We start from the raw sequence: 21,213 nt of genomic DNA, 5'->3' as shown, positions 1-21,213 counted from the left end.
GAATATATGACAGTGAGCCACCTTCTTGAACCACTGCAGTCCGTGTGGTGTAGGTACACCCACAGTGCTGTTAGGGCGGTATTGTAAAACTCTGATGTCCATATTTCATCCTGCATCAAGTTCAGCTCACTCATTGCCTTGGTTCTCGTCTACTTGCATTGGCTCTGTCCCCCAATGCCTCAAAATAATTATCCTTGTATTTAAATCATTCCATGACTCAACCACCCCTATCTCCATAACCTTCTCCAACATGACTATCTCCCTGACTGCTCCATTCCTCTCCCACTTTTAGAATGTTCACATTCATTTGCACCATCCCCACACCCCACTATTAATGCAGTACCTTCACATGCTTGGCTCCCATGCTCAGGAATGCCCTGCCTTAACCCTTCTCCTTATGCACCTCCCTCTGTTTTTTTTTAAAACACGACTTAAAGATCACCTTGGTGACTCCTCTCGGAGTCCTGTTTTCACACCGAGGACACCCTCCAGAATGTTGTGTGCCAGTAACACTGTGCTAAATGGGATAGATTAAGAACAGATCTAGCAGCTCAAAACTGGGCACCCATGAAGTGCTGTGGGCCATCAGCATCAGCTGAATTGTGATTCAGCCACAACCTGTAACTTCATGGCCCCACTCTACCATTAACAGCAGGCCTGGGGACAAAGTCTGGTTCAATGAGGAGTGTAGGACAGCATGCCAGGAGCAGCACCAGGCACATCTAAAAATGAGGCGCCAACCTAGTGAAACAAAAAATGGCAAGAGGCTCCATTCCCGGCGTTGCCCAGGCCCCCTGCCGTTTTTGTCCGTGGTAGGGTAGGCCAAGGACAGCCTTCCCACTGGGCCAATTGAGGCCCTTAAGTGGCCAATTAATCTTCTCACCTCCACTCCAACTTTATTGAAAGTGGAGGGGCCCACTGTGAGACATCACCAGATGAGACCTGACAGCCTCTGGATTAGGTGGATCACTCCTTTGGGGACAATCCAGGGTTCCCGGAGGGCCCCCTGGCAGCAATGGACCCCTGAAGACCACCCCCACCAGCAATAACTCGCAGTCCCCATCCCATCACCGGAACCTTCCTGAATGGCCCCAGCAACCCTGACCCCACTTACCTGTCCCAGAGTCTCCTCCTTCTTCGGCTCTGTACAGCCTCCTGCAGTACCAACAGTGGCCACAGCTCCCAGTGACACTGCCAGTACTGCAGAGCTGCCGGCCCTCCAGCTGGACAGCAGCTCTGGAGGCAGGAGCGCGTCCTTTAAAGGGATGGCATCCCCGACAGTGGGCAGTTAATTGGCTGTCTGCTGTTAAATCGTAATAGAGATCTGACAGGAGGCTGAGGCAGGTTCTCCTCCTGCCTTCCAGCCTGCTGCTGGGACCCCTGTTGCTCGATTAAAATCTGGCACATTGTGACTACTTTTCACTGTTTTTACATCATTGAGAAGCATTTTAGGGGTCGATAGTTACTGTACCTGCCTGGCAAAAACCAAATGGGGGAGCAGTTAACATCAAATAGGCAGGGTCCTTTATTAAAAATGACATCATTGGGGCCCGACTGCTATTTTTAACTGAGGCTTAAGTGAGGGAGCAGTAGCGGCTTCCTCATAAGGCTAAAGCTGTCCAGATTTGGACCCAGGGCTGCAGAAAGAGCAGGAGAGCTCCCCCAGGAACTGCAAGGAAAACCTGGGTTTCTCTGCCCTGACTTTCCCACGTCTTCCTCCCTGAATCACAATTCCCCTCCCTGAACCCTCCAATGCAGTTACTGCTCTCCCTGGTCCCCCACCAGCATCTGAGTCCTTTGATTTTAACAGGCAGGCACTTGCTTCCTTCCGACCTCCAAGACATTTTGGTCTGGAAATTGGCAAGTGGCATTCAAATGAGGCCTGGTCGTTAAAATCAGTTAAGCCTCCTGGGCACTGTTCCTGGGTGGGCCAGCTAGCCATTAGAGAGGAATTCCCACCCAAGTGGAAATCAACCTCAGGGATTCAGTTTCCATCGAGAAAGAGAAAGTTGTTGTTGTATCTTCACATTCTTTCCCTGGAGAATAATGTGTGAAGTAGTGGGAAGATTCCTAGGCTGATAAATCATAATGCAAATGCTTCTTCTATTACCCTAACCATTTTTTTAACCTGTTGATCAGTTGCTTAGTTCCATATGGCGGGAGGGTTTTATGGGCTCCCTTAACTTATGAGATAAATGGAGATGGGCCACCCACATCCACGAGTAGTCCACTGGATATCAACCCAGAATCCAGAGCTGGAGCTCCGGCCTCCACTTGCTGGGCCTGTCTGGAGAAGAGTTTTGAACACTGCATCTTCTGGCTCAGAGGGACGACTGTTATCACGAAGCCAAACACTGGATCCAGAGTCCCAGTTGCAAAACTTGCTTTCAAAACAGTGCTGAGATCCTCAAAGCCCATGAAATAAAACAGAATTTAACTTCTTCAGTCACCACAAAGCAGCAGCACTGCCCATAGGCCTAGCTTCAAAGCTGATTTCGAATCACTGATTGCTATTTGAGCCATCAGCATTTTTGAGGGTCTGCCAGCTTTTTAGGAGTTGTTCAACAGCTTTTGTGAGTGTTCTATGTCAATCTGTGTGGCTCACGTTCCAAACTTCCTTGTTAAAGAAACTGAAAAAAGAAATTCTATTCAAACTGATTTCACATGAATTTAATCTCATTGAATTTAGGGAAACATAAATCTTTTCTTACTGAAGTGGAATTTTCCATACTCAGATTTAGACAAACTGCTCTGCAAATGTGTGTGTGGCAGAGGCAGTTAAAAATAAAAACGGCAACCTGACCTCAACCCGTCCACTTTTAGTTTTAATAGAGGCGAGTTGATGGGCAGGCGACCAAGCTGCTCTCAGAAGGCGGTTTGGTTACTAAGATATTTAAAGGAGATTTTGTGCCTCATTTTAAGGGGAGTTATATTTTTAACACCTGATAGCTGAAGGTTGAGGGTGGAGTGAGAAGGGCTGGATCTGTCAGGTAAATGGCTTTACAACACTGCTTATGGGACAGACACAGTCGGAGTGTTTCACCACACCCACTCTGTTCATTAAGCTTCCCCTGCGATGTCTAGACTCCCCCACCCACCTCCGATGTTTGTCTCCTCCACAGATTCTGCCCCCGTCAAGGGTCAACTCCCCTTTACTCCCCCCATGACCGATGTCCCACAGCCCCACCTTGCAACTTCGAATTTAGTTACGATGTACTTGCCAACTACTTTCCAGACAAACCGGTTGTCTGTTGCTTGAAAGACCTGCTGGAAAATATGTGCTGGTATCAAATTTCCACAGGACCAGCAGGAAGACCTTACTTTTTGGTTTGCCTTCAATAAGTCCTTTCCCCCCTCCATCTCTTCTTACCTCGGAGTTATTATTGGGGCCTATAGGCCTGATATTAAATCGCAGCCCGGATTAGTATTAATTCCTGCACCTCATTTCCATGGTTGAAGTCAGACTACCCTCCTCTCCCATTGAACCCAGCAGGAATTGCTACCTGCCCAATGGGATGTGAGCAGGATTTTGGGCAGCAGGTGACCGCTGCCGTGGACTGAAAAGAATGGCCCCCGACATAAGGTAAGTGGTGGGAGGACTGGAGGCTATTGTGTTGAGGGGAGGAGAAGGGAAACCAGGGCAGGGGAGAACCAAGGTTTGCTTGAGAGCCTGAAGGAGCATGCCTGCTATTCCTGGCTCACAAAAAACAAAACAAAAAAATCACCAGATATGTGTATGGGCCTTTTCTTGCCTTGCTCCTGCTTGTTGCTTGTATTCACTGGCTCAGATGCTCAGCACAACTCACTCAATACTGAGTTGAAATGGCAGTACCATCCCAACTGTGTCATTTGCAGATCTAAACTTTTGCATATTTATGAGGCCCTCATCAGTTTACAGAGAGTGCCTCCAACACTTCCTGAAACTGAAGAGTTAAAATGGTAGCTGTGAGGAAGGTGGCACAAATATGGAGAGAAGAACACTGCTCTGAATTTTAACCCCTACTCACATTGTTCCATTGGGTGTCGGGTGTTAAGATTGAGGACATCTGTCGTTATCTTCAAGGGAAGTTGAAGCCATATAAACTGGGCATGATTTTGTGAACAAAATAATTAAATTTAGTGACAGTCATCAACTTTTTTTTACAAACTTTGTGACATTAACACAGCAAGAACTCAGTCCTTAATCCTCTTAAATCCATGTGAAGTACAGAGGCCACTAGAAAGTTTAATAACGCTTTGACCTCTTCCTTTGGTTGCACAATGAAAACCGAGACAATGTTTGGAGATTTCAGGAAAGCTGACGAGGCTTTGAGCTTTACTAAATATTGCTGATATGCAAGGGTATACATTTCGGGACATGACATTGTGTTACCAATTCGGATTGTGTGCCATTATGTGATGTCTGATTTTGGAGAAAACTACACCACATTACAGGCATATCTGAGCTTTGTTAACGTTGCATAATTATTCAAATCTAGGGCCAAGCTGAATCTCATGACCTTGGGAAAAGCTTTAGCAATAATGTGCATCTCATCCATATAAAAGAAGCACCTCAGACTGAGCCGGCTCAAAGTTACTTCTTAAAGGAAGGTGTCATCTTTTGAATTACATTTTGCTGAAGTTTTTTCCAAGAATTAGCTGGTTTTGCTGGGTAGATTGCCTTTTTAAAACATTTTTGAAGCTTTCTCCTCCCTAGAGAGATGGGTGGAAGAGGTAAAGGCAAGGGCGACACCAGAGATGGCAGCACAATGGTACATAGTCGGGAGGGAGTTGCCCTGAGAGTACTCAACATTGACTCCGAACTCCATGAAGTCTCATGGCATGTCAAACATGGGCAAGGAAACCTCCTGCTGATTACCACCTACTGCACCTCCCTGGCTGATTGAATCAGTGCTTCTCCATATTGAACACCAATTGGAAGAAGTACTGAGGGTAGCAAGGGCACAGAATGTACTCTGGGTGGGGGACTTCAATGTCCATCATCCACAGTGCAGTTCCAGGATTTTGGCCCAGCGACAGTGAAGGAACAGTAATATAGTTCCAAGTCAGGATGGTGTGTGGCTTGGACAGGAACTTGCAGATGGTGGTGTTCCCATGCAGCTGTTGCTTTTGCCCTTCTAGGTAGTAGAGGTCATGGGTTTGGAAGGTGCTGTCAACAGAGCCTTGGTAAATTGTTGCAGTGCATCTTATAGATGGTACACACTGCAGCCACTGTGTGTCAGTGGTGGAGGGAGTGAATGTTTAAGGGGGTGCCAGTCAAGCAGGCTGCTTTCTCCTGGATGGTGTTGAGCTTCTTGAGTGTTGTTGGAGCTGCACTCATCCAGGCAAGTGGTGAGTATTCCATCACATTCCTGACTTGCGCTTTGTAGATGGTGGACAGGCTTTGGGGCATCAGGAGGTGAGTTGCTCTTCGCAGAATTCCCAGCCTCTAACCTGCTCTTTTAGCTACAGTATTTATATTGCTCATCCAGTTAAGTTTCTCATCAATGGTAACCACCAGGATATTGATGGTGGGGGATTCAGCGATGGTAATGCCATTTAATGTCAAGGGGAGATGGTTAGATTCTCTCCTCTTGGAGATGGTCATTGCCTGGCACTTGTGTGGCATGAATGTTATTTGCTGCTTACCAGCAGAAGCCTGAACGTTGTCCAGGTCTTGCTGCGTGTGGATTCAGACTACTTCAGTATCTGAGGAGTTGCGAATGGCAATGAACACTGAACAATCATCAACGAACATTCCATTTCTGGCCTTATAATGGAGGGAAGGTCGTTAATGAAGCAGCTGAAAATGGTTGGGCAAGGACACTACCCTGAGGAACTCCTGCAGCAATGTCCTGGGGCTGAGATGATTGGTCTCCAATAACCACAACCATCTTCCTTTGTGCTTGGTATGACCCAACCAGTGGAGAGTTTTCCCCTGATGGCCATTGACTTCAATTTTGCTAGGGCTCCTTGATGCCACACTCAGTCAAATGCTGCCTTGATGTCCAGAGCAAACACTCTCACCTCACCTCTGGAATTCAGTTCTTTTGTCAACATTTGGTCCAAGGCTGTAATGAGGTCTGGAGTTGAGTGGCCTTGGAAGAACCCAAACTGAGCGTCACTGAGCTGAGTAACTGCTGATTGATAGCACTGTCAATGACACCTTCTATCACTTGGCTGATAATTGTGAGTAGACTGATGGCCCGGTAATTGGCCAAATTTTCCACATTGCTGGGTAGATGCCATTCTTGTAGCTGTTAGAAGTTTCAGTCATCTCCTTATTGCTCATGCTCTATCTGTGTCATGCCGAGTGTCAGAAAAATACACTTATACAAAAAGCAACCTTCGGAAACAATGAAGTAACATCTTAATTCACAACTACTCTTGAGAACTCATATCCTTTGTGGTAAGGGTTTCTGAGGAATAATTGTTGAAGCAATAATATATCTAATGGTCTTGTTATCAGGAAATACAAAAGCAGATGTTACGGGCAAGTGGGAAATGGGGTGACTGGTTTTTACTTGTTATCTCCCAGCTGACTGCAGATAGTGTTTTTTTAAACTCGTGTTTCTGCCCCTTGTGTTTTGTTTGCCAAATAAACAGACAGTGGCTGGTTTTCTTGTAGGTTTGAAGCAGGAGTTTAAATATTTTATTGAACAACAATCACCTGAAATGATTGCAACACCACCTATGCACACATTCACTTTCACATGCACACTCAAGAAAAGATAGAAGGTAAAGGGTAAGACACATTAAGAGTTCAAGGTGTAAAAGTCTTCTGTTTTCATGAAAAACCTGTGGGATCCACTTGGAAGGTAAGTTTTTAAATTTGCAGGCCTGTTTGCTGGTCGTCTTGCACTTGCTAGGATGCTGAAGTCTTCTGGTAGTCAACACTTCAGTTTGAAGACAGGGCTGGTATTTCTTAGTTCAGTTTTCACAGGCGGAGAAGTTGTTTAGAAGTTACTTTCTTATTTCTCTGCTGCTGTTTGATTGCAAACTCGCCTCAGCAGGGTTCAACTGTCTTAGCTGGAATTGCTCTCTCTCTCTCAGCTTGTGCTGGAATTAAAGATGGCTTTTGTGTTCTTTCCGTGGCTGGAGATTTCTGCTTGATATCCTGATGTTCTCGTCTTTCTCCATTAAGTGTTAGTCTTACCCATGTGACTTAAGCTTTCTATGGCAGTCTATTTTGATAAGGTGAGGTATTTTCATACTTTAATGTAGTGATTGTGATTGGAGATGGAGTGTCTGTGCCTTTATTTTAGCTCACATTTGTGGATAGCTCATATCCATGTGTAATGAACTGTTTACAATTTCAATGCAGATGGGGTTAATGAGTTTTAGTTCAGCAGACATGAATGAGCATTTTAGTGCAGGAGAAGGTGAATATCAAGCGATTTTGTCCTCTATCTTGTTGAAGGCAAGTGTACCAGTTTTTAAAATCTTTTTTTTTTATGATTCTCCAGTTTATTTTTTGTATTTCCATCGCTGCACTTCCCATGAGTGACACAAAAGAAGTGTTTTTGTAACTCATATACCTTTAACATTCTGTTCTATCCCTTTTGATGTCCTAGCTTGCAGAGAATTATAAATAACCCCTCTTACATCTGTAAATCTTGTTGAATGGGTACCTACAAATACAGCACAAATGTTTACCATGAGGCTGCATTATTAGTGTCTCCAATCTAGGCTCTTCCAAACATAGGGATAGAAATATTTGCATTGGGAAATCTATGTCCTCAGTCCAGGTCTGCACTGTCTGCATGGTTGACTAAATATGACAGAAAAAGTGTTAACAACCTCCAGAGCATGAAGCAGCAAAGTAATACCAACCATCAGCTCCAGTAAACAATGTGGTATCCACCTCAGGAATGCTGCTTCACTTCTCATGCCACCACATAAATAGTGGCAGTTTTAATTTAGCTCAGGTTTGAGGTGAACATTAGGGAAAATTGTGTGACATCCATCTGACTCCATTTAAATGTGATGGAGCTGGTGGACTAGAGTCTCTTTGGGCAAGAAACCTGCTACACCAGCTCTAAGCATAAAGGAAACTGCCTGGCCTCATATTTCGGTTTGTTAGGCTGCTTGTTCTACAGGCTAGTAGAATTTTTTTGACCATGGGAGTATATTTTTTGTCTTTCTCACCTGGGCTTTAAACATTGCCTGGGCTAAGTGTAGAAAGGAAAATCTGGCAGGGAGGTTTGTCCCTAACAGAACCATCAATGGAAGGAACATCCAGTGGGTCCTGCTACTGGCGTGCAAACCTCTGCACCAGACTCTCCTTGCTGTGCTCTGTCACTACTTAACTCCTAGTTAGTAAAGGCAATAATCTATCTCATAATTTTTTTTAAGTGCAGATGGGAGTAGAGGGAGAAAATGATTCCAAGTAAAACTAAAAACAGACTATTTAAGAAGAGAAATACATTGCGTGCAATAGAAAATTTTGGCCTTTGCCCCCAACCAGAACCTTCCTCTATAGATCAACAGGACAAAGCCAGATAATTCGTGGAGGGTGAAATCCTCAAGTAGATTTTCTGGCTGCAGTAGAAAAAAATAGTGCAGTAGCTAAGGAGCTGCTTTTCTGGTCAACATAGGATTACTGTCAGTGGTGCTTCTAGCTTACTATTTAAGCTTATTTTCTGACAGCAGATAGAAGAGACTTGACAGCAGCAGAGGGGCAGTTGGAGCTCACAACAAGTAGAATAACAGATTTATTTTTCTAAATATATTTAAATACCAACAACAAGCATATTGAGCATCAATATTATCATATTAATATTCTAATAAAGTGTTGAAATACTCAACAATAATATTTACTGCCTGCACCAAAAAGTCACATGTCTGAAAAGACAAATAAAAGCCTGTTCTTTGGTTACACAGAAGACACAGATTTAATTTACAACAGAGTTAAATAGAATCCTTTGTGGAATGACCTAATTAAAAAATAAAATCAACTTGAAATTAAAAACCAAGAGTTTTCTAAAGAAAAATTGATAACATGGGATATTGCTGCTACAAGAAAAGCTAACTAATACTTAGCACCAATATTTCTAAATCCCACTTCCAGTTTTTGGAAAAATGGTGAGTCTTCACTGGACTATTTTGGTTTTCTGGAGTAGTGAATGAAATGTGCCAAGATCAATCAATTTTCACAATTCAAAGCTTTTGAAGTAAGGTTGCAAGCACTCATCTTAAAAGTTACTAATACAGCTTGACTTGGGCTTAATAGTTACAAGTGTTTCTGGCCTGTGTTCAGTCGTGTTCTCCAGAGCCAAATAGTAAGCCATAGGGGCAGCATCAATGGAGCATATTTTACAGTTGACAGCTATCCTTCTCTGGGCCTGATGATAAATTACTTTTCTCTGACAATGTATGCTGAGACTTAGCAAACAACCTCATTGGCAAAGGACAGCGTCACTCACAAGCAGGAGGGCTGTGAAGTGGCAGCAAGCAGTTTATAGAGAGCCAGAGGAACACAGAATACAATAAATAATACCAAACTTTTTAAATCCTAGGCCCAATCAGAAATCTCACAGTCCGACTCATTGGCCCAAGACATTTTTAATGCATTTTTCAAGTATCTAAGTACACATTTTTAATAAGTATAAGAAATATAAATTTACAATTGGGATGTCATCTATGCCTGGACTGACATTTCACCAATCCAAAGGACCCAACCAGTCAAAATAAAGAAATGGTTGGTACTGGAATGATCTTCCACAAGGTGCCTTAATTCCTAGAATGTCATTAGGTCAGGATTTTTTAAATTAAGAATGCATAAACAAATTGTAATACTATGGTAATAAATCTTTTAAATATTGGGTGTACCTGTATAATCCAAAAACAGTGGTGGTATTTTACATTGGGCGGGAGGCCCCGCTGCAGGAGGAAGAGGAAGAACAGCCCCAGAACTCAGGCAAGTTTTTAGGGCCTCGCTGAGGACAATCGGCTGGGCCCCGGCGAGACAAGGTGTCGGTGGGGGGAGAGTACTGTGCGTTGGAGGCAGCTAGGGGTTCCGGGGGCGGTCCTCTGTAGGACACGGGTGCCCGATCAGGACGGCCACCCCACCCCACCCCACAAGAAGGCCACCTGGTTTTACCAGATGGGTGCTTGGGGGCCACCTAGTTTAATCAGGCGGGGTGCTTGGGGCCTTTGTCGTCTGCGGTGGCGGTGGTGGTGGTGGGAGGAGGCCATTAAGTGGCAGTTGGCCACTTAATTGGCCCGTGAGTCTGAAACAGACAGAGAAATCATGAATAACAATTGGGGAATGTACCAGAGGAATTCTGATGACTGTGGACTTATACCCAATAAGGTGCCAATATTTTCAGGAAAAGTGGGAGAGAAGAAATTGATGAAGAAAATTGCAGAAATCTCCTACACTACAAAAGTAAACATTTTGAATAACATTCTATTTCCCCATTCTCATTACCTCTCTTTCTCTTCAATTTGAGTTTGATTTCAAATTGTTATCTAAGTATTCTAACTCTTTTTCTCTTTTTCAAAAAAACTAACTTCAGAATATTAATTGAGTTTCTTGGAAAGCTCAGTATTTACTGAAAGCCTGGGCTTGGAGTTCATATTTTTACACAGAGCACTGATTCTATTGTTCCAAAGCTGATTGTGCAGTACCAAATTTCCCAGAATGCAGCTCTTTTCTGTCTCTATTTGCATGTGTGTATCACGCATGCATGCTGGCATGGGTGCGTTGTGTAACTGTAGGCGTTAACCGAATTTCAACTTTTCTTCTTTAAACCTAAGAAAGTCTGTTTGTGCTGGTTTCTTTGCCTTATCATTGGAAAGTGGTAAGAACCTGGTCATCAGGTGTGAGGCGCTCACATTGTTGCTGTACGTGGCGCAGGTCTGGCCCATACCTCACTACTGTGCTGTGGCGGTCACCCGAGCCATTTTCCGCTTCATCTGGGGATCTAAAATGGACCGGGTCCGGAGGGACACGATGTTCAAACCTCTGGATAAGGGCGGGAAAAATGTACCCAACGTGGCCCACATCCTGATGACCACCTTCGTGTGTGGCTGCATCAAGCTGTGTGTAGACCTCCAGTACACAAACTCCAAGTGTCACTACGTGCTGAGGTTCTATCTGTCCCCGGTGTTGCAAAGGATGGGCCTGGTCACATTGCCGTGGAACGCTCCATGCAGTTGGACCGTGCCGTACCACCTATCCTTCGTGGAGCAGTTTCTGCGGGAAAACAGCTTTGACCACCGATCCATCAGGCAGTGGTCTGCACGGAATGTCCTCAAGGCCCTACAGGAAAAGGAGACGGGGGATCCTGTTGGATGGTTCCCCGAGCAGACCGCCAAAGTCATTTGGCGGAATGCCTCATCACCAGAACTTTCAAACAAGTACCAAGATGTAGCTTGGCTGGTGGTGAGAAGGGCCCTCCCCGTCAGATCCTTCCTGCACGCCCGAAGTCTCGCCCTCTCCGCGCAATGCCCCCGCGGTGGCTGTGGTGGGGAAGAGACCGTTGCCCACCTCCTCCTGGAATGTGTCTTTGCAAAGCAGGTGTAGAAAGAGATGCAGTGGTTTTTGTCGAGGTTCATCCCAAGCAGCTCTGTAACACAGGAGTCTGTGCTCTACGGGCTGTTCCCAGGGACGCACACTGAGACAAACATCAACTGCTGCTGGAGGACTATCAATTTGGTGAAAGACGCCCTTTGGTCTGCCCGAAACGTGCTGGTCTTCCAGCGCAAAGAGTTGTCCACGACCGAATGTTGCAGACTGGCACACTCCAAGGTCCAGGACTACGTGTTGAGGGACGCACTAAAGCTTGGGGCAGCCGCAGCAAAGGCTCAATGGGGAAAGACCGCAGTGTAAGGTCCCCCCACCAAGCTGAACTGAGGGGCTGGACCCATGGGAAACCCCTCAAACTGTATCGGGAAAATTTTCATTTGCTGTAAATGTAAAAATGTAATTGGCAAGACAAATGTGAAATGGAAGGGTTGTGAAGCAACTCATGATTGTATTGAAGGAAACTGATCTCCCTTGCAATGTTTGTATTTTTTGGTGCTGATTGAAACTGTTTGGCAATGTAATTTTTACAGATTTTTATGAATAAAGTAAATTTTGGAAATTAAAAAAAAAAATTGGAAAGTGGTGAACAAGGATTCACCACGGGGGAGCTAAAACAAGGTATGTTTAAAATTAAGCCCTGTTACAGTAAGACCAGGTGAAGGCTGAAAGAGGCCCCTTTCTTACCTGGTCGTAACAACTAGGAAAACTCATAGGACTTAAGGCTGACAAGTCCCCTGGACCTGATGGCCTGCATCCTAGGGTCTTAAAAGAAGTGGCTGCAGAGATAGTGGATGCATTGATTGTAATCTACCAAAATTCCCCAGATTCTGAAAAGGAAATATTGGAAAACTGCAAGTGTATCACCTCTATTCAAGAAAAGAAGGAGACAAAAATCAGGAAAATATGTGCCAGTTAGCCTAATATCTATCATAGGAAAAATGCTAGAATCCATTATTAAGGAAGTAGTAGCAGGACATTTCGGAAATCATAATACAATCAGGCAGAGTAAACATGGTTTTATGAAAGGGATATCATGTTTGACAAATGTGGCAGTCCTCCCAAAGGCAGAGCTCCCAAGTGTGTTGGCACTAATCAAAGGCGGCTTCGGTGGATCGGACACATCCACAGGAAGACCTACTGTATGGTGAGGTAGCCATGGCCAGACAACCAGTGGGGCGCCCAAAGCTCTGCTTCAAGGATGCTTGCAAACATGACATGAAGGCCCTAATTGTTGACTATCGCACCTGGGAGTCACTAGCTGGTGAAAGAGGGCAATGGCAACACATCCTGTGAACTGTTGTGCACTACCACGATGACCAGTTGCTACAGCAGCTTGGCAACAGGCGCCAACGTCAAAGACAACAGCTCACTGCATCACTTGGCAGATTCACATGCAGCACTTTTGGCAGAACCTGCCTCTCAAGGATTGGCCTTCACAGCCATCAGCAAAGGTGTGCCAAGTGAAGACACCCCAACTAAATGGATTGTTTGCTGCATGTCCATCATCTTTCTTAGCAGGACATTTAGACAATTGTAATACAATCAGGCAGACTCAACATGGTTTTACAAATATATCAGAGTTCTTTGAGGATGTAACAAGCAGGATAGATAAAGTGCAGATGTAGCGTATTTGGATTTCCAAAAGGCATTCAATATGGTGTCACATAAAAGATTACTACACAAAATAAGATCTTATGATATTGGGGGTAATGTATTAGCATGGAGAGAGGATTGGCTAACTAGTAGGAAACAGAGAGTCGGGATAAATGGGGCATTTTCAGCTTGTAACTAGTGGAATACCACAGAGATCAGTGCTGGGGCCTCAACTATTTAGAATCTATATTAATGACTTGGATAAAGGGATCGAGTGTACTGTAGCCAAATTTGCTGACCATACAAAATTGGTAGGAAAGCAAGTTGTGAGGAGGAGACAAAGGGTCTGCAAAGGGATATAGATAGATTAATTGAGTGGGCACAATTTGGCAGATGGAGTCAAATGTGGGAAAATGTGAGGTTGTCCATTTTGGTGGAAAGAATAGAAAAGCAGAATATTATTTAAATGGAGAGAGACTGCAGAATGCTGCAGTACAGAGGGATCTGGGTGTTCTTGTACATGAATCACGAAATGTTAGCATACAGGTACAGCAAATAATTAGGAAGGCAAATAAAATTTAGTTTAGTTTAGAGATACAGCACTGAAACAGGCCCTTCGGCCCACCGAGTCTGTGCCGACCATCAACCACCCATTTATACTAATCCTACACGAATCCCATATTCCAATATCATCCCCACCGGTCCCTATATATTTTCCCAACACCTACCTGTACTAGGGGCAATTTATAATGGCCAATTAACCTACCAACCTGCAAGTCTTTGGCATGTGGGAGGAAACCGGAGCACCCGGAGAAAACCCACGCAGACACAGGGAGAACTTGCAAACTCCGCACAGGCAGTACCTAGATTCGAACCCGGGTCCCTGGAGCTGTGAGGCTGCAGTGCTAACCACTGCGCCACTGTGCCGCCCAGAATGTTGGCCTTTATTTCAAGGGGAATGGAGTATAAAAGTAGGGAAGTCTTGTTACAACTATACAGGATATTGGTGAGCCCCTAGATTATTGTGTACAGTTTTAGTCTCCTTACTTAAAGAGGGATATACTTGTATTGGGAGCAATTCAGGGAAGCTTCATTAGGCTGATTCCTGGGATGAAGAGTTTGTCTTATGAGGAAAGGTCAAGCAGTTTGGGCCTGTACTCATTGAAGTTTAGAAGAATGAGAGGTGATCTTATTGAAACATTTAAGATTCTGAGGGGGCTAAACAGGGTAGATGTTTCCCTTGAAAATAAGATGTTTTCCCTTAAAAATAAGACCGAGATGAAGAGGAATTTTTTCTCTCAGAGGGTCGTTAATCTTTGGAATTCGCTTCTCCAGAGAGCAGTGGAAGCTGGTCATTGAATATATTCACAACTGAGTTAGACAGATTTTTCATCTACAAGGGAGTCGAGGGTTATGGTGGGGGGGAGGGGGGCAGCAAGAAAGTGGAGTTAAGGCCACAATCAGATCAGCCATGATCTTATTGAATGGCGGAGCAGGCTCGAGGTGCTGAATGGCCTACTCCTGCTCCTACTTTTTACGATGTTACAATATCATTTACCACATATGCATTAATGACACTCACTTCTCTCTCACCATGGCCTCTCCTGAATCCTCCACTGCCTCTGTGCTGTCAGAATGCTTGGCTGACATACACTTTGGATTGAACAGTAATTTCCTCTGCCTAAACATTAAAAATACTGAACCATCATTTTCAGCCTCTGCCACATACTACTTACCCTCACCATTGACTTCACCCACTCTCTGCCACTATGTTGTGCTGAACTAGACTGTGTGCAAACGTGCCCTGTAGAAACCCAAGCTGAGCTTCCAACCTTCTATCCTTTCTAGTACAAAGACTGCCTAGTTCCATCTCAATATCATCACCCATCTTCACCCCTACCTCTGCCTGTCTGCCACTGAAAATTTCACCTAAGCCTTTATGGAGGAAGCAGTATGCGATAGACAGGGCTCAGCAATCCCACACAACCAACAGATCAGATCTAAGCTCTGCAGTCCTGCCACTTCCAGTCATGAATGGTGGTGGACAATTAAACAACTAGCATGAGAAGGAGGTTCCACACAAATTCCGAACCTCAATGATGGGGGAGCCCAGCACATCAGTGCAAAAGACAAGACTGAAGCATTTTCAGCCAGAAGTGCTGTGTGGATGATCCATCTCGGCCTCCTCCTGAGGTCCCCAGCATCACAGATGCCAGACTTCAGCCAATCCATTTCATTCCACTTGATATCAAGAAATGGCTGAAGGTGCTGGATATTGCAAAGGTTCTAGCCCTGACAATATTCTGGCAATAGCACTGAAGACTGTGTGCTCCAGAACTAGCCACACCTCTAGCCAAGCTGTTCCAGTACAGCTACAACACAGACATCTACCCAGCAATGTGGAAAATTGCCCAGGTATGTCCTGTGCACAAAAAGCCAGACAAATCCAACCCGGCCAATTACCGCCCTATCAGTCTAATCTCGGTCATCAGCAAAGTGATGGAAGGCGTCGTTGACAGTGCTATCAAGAGGCACTTGCTCAGTGATAACCTGTTCGCTGACTCAGTTTGGGTTGCGCCAGGGCCACTCTGCTCCTGTACTTATTATAGCCTTAGTCCAAACATAAGAGCTGAACTCCAGATGTGAGGTGAGAGCAACTGTCCTTGACATCAAGGCAGCATTTGACCGAGTGTGGCATCAAGGAGTCCAAGCAAAACTAGAGTCAATGGGAATCGGGGAAAATTCTCCGTTGGTTGGAGTCATACCGAGCGCAAAGGAAGATGGTTGTGGTTGGAGGTCAATCATCTCAGCTCCAGGACATTACTGCAGGAGTTCCTCAGGGTAGTGTCCTAGGCCCAACTATCAATGACCTTCCCTCCAACATAAGGTCAGAACTGGGGATGTTCGCTGATGATTGCACAACGTTCAGCACCATTCGCGACTTCTCAGATACTGAACAGCCCCCATGTCGAGATGCAGCAAGACCTGGACAACATCTAGGTTTGGCTAATTAGTGGCAAGTAACATTTGCACCACACAAGGGCCAGGCAATGACCATCGCAGACAAGGGGGAATCTAACCATCTTCCCTTGACATTCAGTAGCATTATGATCGCTGAATCTCCCACTATCAATATCCTGGGGTTACCTTTGACCAGAAACTGAATTGGACCAGAAACGTAAATGGCTGTCGCTACCAAGAGCTGGTCAGAGGCTGGGATTTCTGAGGCGAGTAACTCGCCTCCTGTCTCCCCAGTGCCTGTCTACCACCTACAAAGCACAAGTCAGGTGTGTGATGGAATACTTTCCATTTGCCTGGAAAAGGTGCAGCTCCAACAACACTCAAGAAGCTCAACACCATCCAGAATAAAGCAGCCTTCTTGATTGGCACCCCATCCACCACCTTCACTATTCACTCCCTCCATGCACAGTGGCAGCAGTGTGTATCATATACAAGATGTACTGGCACTGCGGCAACTCACCAAGACTCCTTCAACAGCACCTTCCAAACCTCTGACCTCTACCACCTAGAAGGACGAGGGCAGTAGATACTTGGGAACACCATCACCTGCAAGGTCCCCTCCAAGCTACACACCATCCTGACTTGGAACTATATTGCCGTTCCTTCACTGTTGCTGGGTCAAAATCCTGGAGCTTCCTTCCTAACAGCACTGTACCGTCACCCCAAGGACTAAAGCAGTTCAAGAAGGCAGCTCACCACCACCTTCTCAAGAGACAATTAGGGATGGGCAATAAACGCTGGCCTAGCCAGCGACGCCCACATCCCCCGAACAAATAGAAGTGTTCCTGACTCTTCAATAAAAGTCAATATTGCAGTTTCAGTGCTTGCTTCATCTTTCTCCGCTGAACCCGCTACCGATGAAACACAAACTTTCTCTGGGAAACAGCTGGGGCTGGGGAATAGAATCGTGTTTCAGTATCATTCATAAGTTGCTGACGATCTGTTCACTGCAAACTCTACCCACCAAAACATTTAACTTCATCCCTCGTTATTCTTCAAATAACTGCGGAAACTAATTTGAATCTTTTTTAGGGGGGAGGGATAGCGGCAATGAAAGACTTTTGGCTCGTGTAAAACTGAAAGGTAAAACCTTCAAAACATTCCACATGAACAGAATGCATTTTGCATTTTTAACATCTCTAGCAGCGCTGGGCGCTTCTGATCCTCACAGCGGCTCCAATTGGTGTCTATCCCACTGACCCCTTTCTAACGCCTCCTGGCTGTCCATTCACATCTATGGAAACCGAACCGTTTAAGGTCTGAGGGATGGGTCCCTGCGGGAGAAGCATGATTCACATGGCCAAGGATTGCAGCGATGTTGTTCCAAGTCCATAGAGGCGGAGCCAGCTCTGCGCAGAAAGCTGCTTACTTCCCTTATCTTGTCTCGAGTCCAGGGCGAAGGTAGTGGCTGGGAGAGCTGGAACTCAGGAGAGTTTAAATGGGTACGAGCATTCAGCTGGACGATTTCATCGCCGGATGGATTGGAGGTACCAGCACCTTTAGCATTTTTAGTACAAATCGCTATTAGGATGTAACTTTTATTAACACTTGCTAAAGTTAATCTGATTTGAAGCAGTCTGCAGCCATTGCAACTTGTGGCACCCGGTGTGCGTACAGTAACGCTTAGTGGGCCACTTCTCAGTAGTTCTGTATCTTCAAGGCCATTAAAATTCTACCCTGTCTGATGTGGCGGCTGCTGCTCACGGTTTAAGTGGTGCCCCCGTGTCCCAAAGCGATTCACAGCCATTCAAGTAACTCTGAAGTGTTATCACAATCGGTTTTTATTTTTTATGGTAGGAGCGGCCAGTGTGATTGTGGGCCATCCCCTCGACACGGTGAAGGTAAATTTCGACTTCCATTTACATTTACATTGGAAAACTATTTTTAAAAATCCCGCAAAGATTGTATCTCACTAAGATCGACATGCCAACCATTGCATATGGAAATAGTTTACTTGGAAACATACTATTGAGTATTCCCTTACTGACTTTTCAACGTTAATTGCTTTTTCAGACTCGCTTGCAAGCCGGTCATGGGTACAACAACACGGTCCAATGTGTGCTAACAATTTTTAAAAACGAACACGTAAGTCTTACTTGTTGCTGTCTTGTTCATTGACATTTCTTTAGTACTGTGCGGATATTGCTGATTATTATTGAATCCATTTCCAGGTGGCTGGGTTCTTCAAAGGTTTATCCTTCCCCTTAGCCAGCATAGCTGTGTATAACTCGGTGGCGCTCGGTGTGTACGGTAATGCTCAGAGGTTCATTTGTCAGTATCGCTATGGTGAGGACGGTCACCAAAGTCCTGCTCTATCAGATGTGGCGGCTGCGAGCGCTGTGGTGGGTCTGGTCACTGTCGGAATTGGTGCCCCCGTGGATTTGGTCAAGATCAGACTACAGATGCAGACTCAGCCTTTGAGGCCAGGTAAGGTTCAATGACACCTTCCCCCCACCCCCCGCTTCGTGGGCTCATCGTATCGTTTCGTATCGCTTGAGAGGCGCAGTATGGGAGATGCCTTGGGGCCCAGTCGACTTCTTTGGCAAATATAGTGTTATTTGTAATTGCAGAACTTTTCTGTGTGTTATTCAGGCATTCAAACCCAGTACTAGGTGTAATTTGGTCAGCGGACTCACTAATAATTCGGCCTCATTTTGAAGTCATAAGTTCAATCCTTAGTTTTGATATAATAATTTGATATTTGCCTATAAAAAGTAAGAATGCTACATCTGCACGTAGTTTCCATCTGAGTTACTTAATTCCAGCTGTCATACTTCTGTCCTTTTTGTCAACCATTTCACATTATAATTTCCTGTGTCCACATTTATAATTAGATTTGCGTAAAGTTCTCACACTGATTAAGCAATCGTATGACAGCATGAAATGTGAAAAAAAAAACATTCTCTAACCTTTGGCTTCATCTTGATTTTTAATGACGTTCGAGAAGCTAACATTTGGACTTCAGATAAATAATTTAACTATTAAAATTTGCTTTTGAAAATCAATGTATGTTTTAACTTATTTTATTTAAATAATTTGCTTTAATAATGAACTAGCTTCCAGCTAGCAGTAATTCTTCACTTAGAGACTGATGTCATCCCACCGTAGATGTGTTACTGGTGGTGGTAGTTACTGTTTGATCTTTAGGGTGTCATGTTTAGAATCATGGAATGATATAACAGAGAAGGGGCCATTTGGCCCATCTTGCCTGTACTGGCTCGTTGGTAGAGCTACCTAACTAGTCCCATTGCCCTGCTCTTTCCCCAATTATTTTGTCCTTCAAGTAGTTATCCAATTTCCTTTTGAAAATTATTATTGAATCTGCTTCCACCACTCTTTCAGGCAATGCATTCCAAGTCACAACAACTTGCAGTGTAAAAAAATGTTTCCCCATGTCGCCTCTGATTGTTTTGCCAATCACCTTAATTCTGTGTCATTTGGTTAGTCATCCTTCTGCCACTGGAAACCATTTCTCCTTATTTACTCTATCAAAACTGTTCATGATTTTGAACACCTCTATCAAATCTATTAAAGTTCTCTAGTCTCGCCACATAACTGAAACCCATCATCCCCTGGTACCATTCTAGTCAAACTCTTCTGCATCCACTCTAAGGCCTGACATCCTTCCTAAAGAGTGGTGCTCACAATTGAACACAGTACTCCAGCTGAAGCCTGAACAGTGTTTTATAAGTTTTTTTTATTCTTTCATGGGATATGGGCATTGCTGGCAAGGCCAGAATTTATCGCCCATTCCTAATTGCCCTTGACAACTGAGTGGTTTGCTAGGCAGTTACGAGTCAACCATATTGCTGTGGGTCTGGCTAAACCAGGTAAGGGCAGCAAATTTACTTCCCTAAAGGACATTAGTGAAGCAGATGGATAGCAGAACTTCCTTGTGTTTGTATGCTGTGTGTCTATTAATAAAGCCTAGGATCCCTATGCTTTTTTAAACATTTTTCTCAGCTTGTCATGCCTCCTTCAAAGATTTGTGTGCATTCAACCCCAGGTCTGTCTGTTCCTGACCTCCTCAAAAATTGTATCATTTAATTTATATTGCTTCTACTCATTCTTTCTACCAAAATGTATCACTTGACACTTCTCTGCGTGAAAATTTCATCTGTCATTCGTTTGCGCATTTGATCAGTCTGCCTATAGCCTCATGAAATCTGTTTCTATCCTCCTCAATTTTGCTGACGTTTACCAAATTTTGTGTCATCTGTAAACTTTGAAATATTGCCTTGTATACTCACATACCAGTCATTAATATATATCAAATAGAGCAGTGGCTCTAATACTAATACTGTATATTTCCCTCCAATCTTGAAAACAATAGGATAGCATCTTCTGATTTGCTCAGTAGTCAGAGGCAGGGGTGTGTTACTGAGAGTGAGGCAGGTAAAGGCATCCAGAAGGAAGAAGTAGAGGAGCCTCAGCTTGTATGGATGAGAGTGAGGGCTGCAGGGTGGATGAGCAAAATGATCATGGCACCTTGGGACAGGAAGCCATTCAAGCGGAAGGAGTAAATAGGGATGTAGTGGTTGTAGGAGATAGTATAGTTAGGGAATAGATAAATTTGCTGACACAAAACTAGGTGGGAATGTAATTTGGAAATATTACATTTGGTCCCCACATCCAAATCATTTATACAGATTGTTTACAGCTGTGGCCCCAACAGTGATACTTGCGGTACCCTACTACTAACAGCCTGCCGTACTGAGAATGACCCGTTTATTTCTACTCTGTTTTCTGTCTGGGAACCAATTCTCAATCTATACCAATATATTACCCCCAATCCCATGTGCTCTAATTTTGTTTACTAACCTCCTGTGTGGGACCTTATCAAAAGCCTTCTGAAAATCCAAATACACCACATCCACTGGTTCTCCTTTATCTATGCGACAAGTAACAACTCAGAATACTCCCAACAGGTTTGTCAAAGATGATTTCCCTTTCATAAATCCATTTTGACTCTGCCCAATTATATTATTTTCTAAGTGTCTAGTTGTCACAGGCTTTATAATATATTCTAACATTTTCCCTTATATTGACATCAAACTAACAGATCTGTAGTTCCCCTTTTTCTCTCT

At 44.3% G+C, this 21,213-nt stretch overlaps 1 protein-coding gene across 3 annotated transcripts in view; it reads left to right on the top strand.

The window, feature by feature from the left end:
- Positions 1 to 17,476: 17,476 nt before the first annotated feature.
- The window catches only part of slc25a48 (solute carrier family 25 member 48), a 45,310-nt gene continuing 41,573 nt past the window's right edge, over positions 17,477 to 21,213 (top strand). For all 3 annotated transcript variants that reach the window (XR_010976100.1, XM_068043680.1, XM_068043679.1), the window contains exons 1-4: positions 17,477 to 17,613; positions 17,924 to 17,967; positions 18,140 to 18,211; positions 18,298 to 18,553. Coding sequence is in view for 2 of the 3 variants with exons in the window: in XM_068043680.1 (XP_067899781.1) it covers positions 17,565 to 17,613; positions 17,924 to 17,967; positions 18,140 to 18,211; positions 18,298 to 18,553 (421 nt within the window). In the remaining variant the exon portion in view is untranslated. The remainder of the gene's footprint in view (positions 17,614 to 17,923; positions 17,968 to 18,139; positions 18,212 to 18,297; positions 18,554 to 21,213) is intronic.

The sequence above is a fragment of the Heterodontus francisci genome, chromosome 12, assembly GCF_036365525.1.
Source record: "Heterodontus francisci isolate sHetFra1 chromosome 12, sHetFra1.hap1, whole genome shotgun sequence".
NCBI classification, from domain to species: Eukaryota; Metazoa; Chordata; class Chondrichthyes; order Heterodontiformes; family Heterodontidae; genus Heterodontus; species Heterodontus francisci.
The sequence above is the reverse complement of the archived record's forward strand: the minus strand, read 5'-3'. Positions and strand labels throughout refer to the sequence as shown.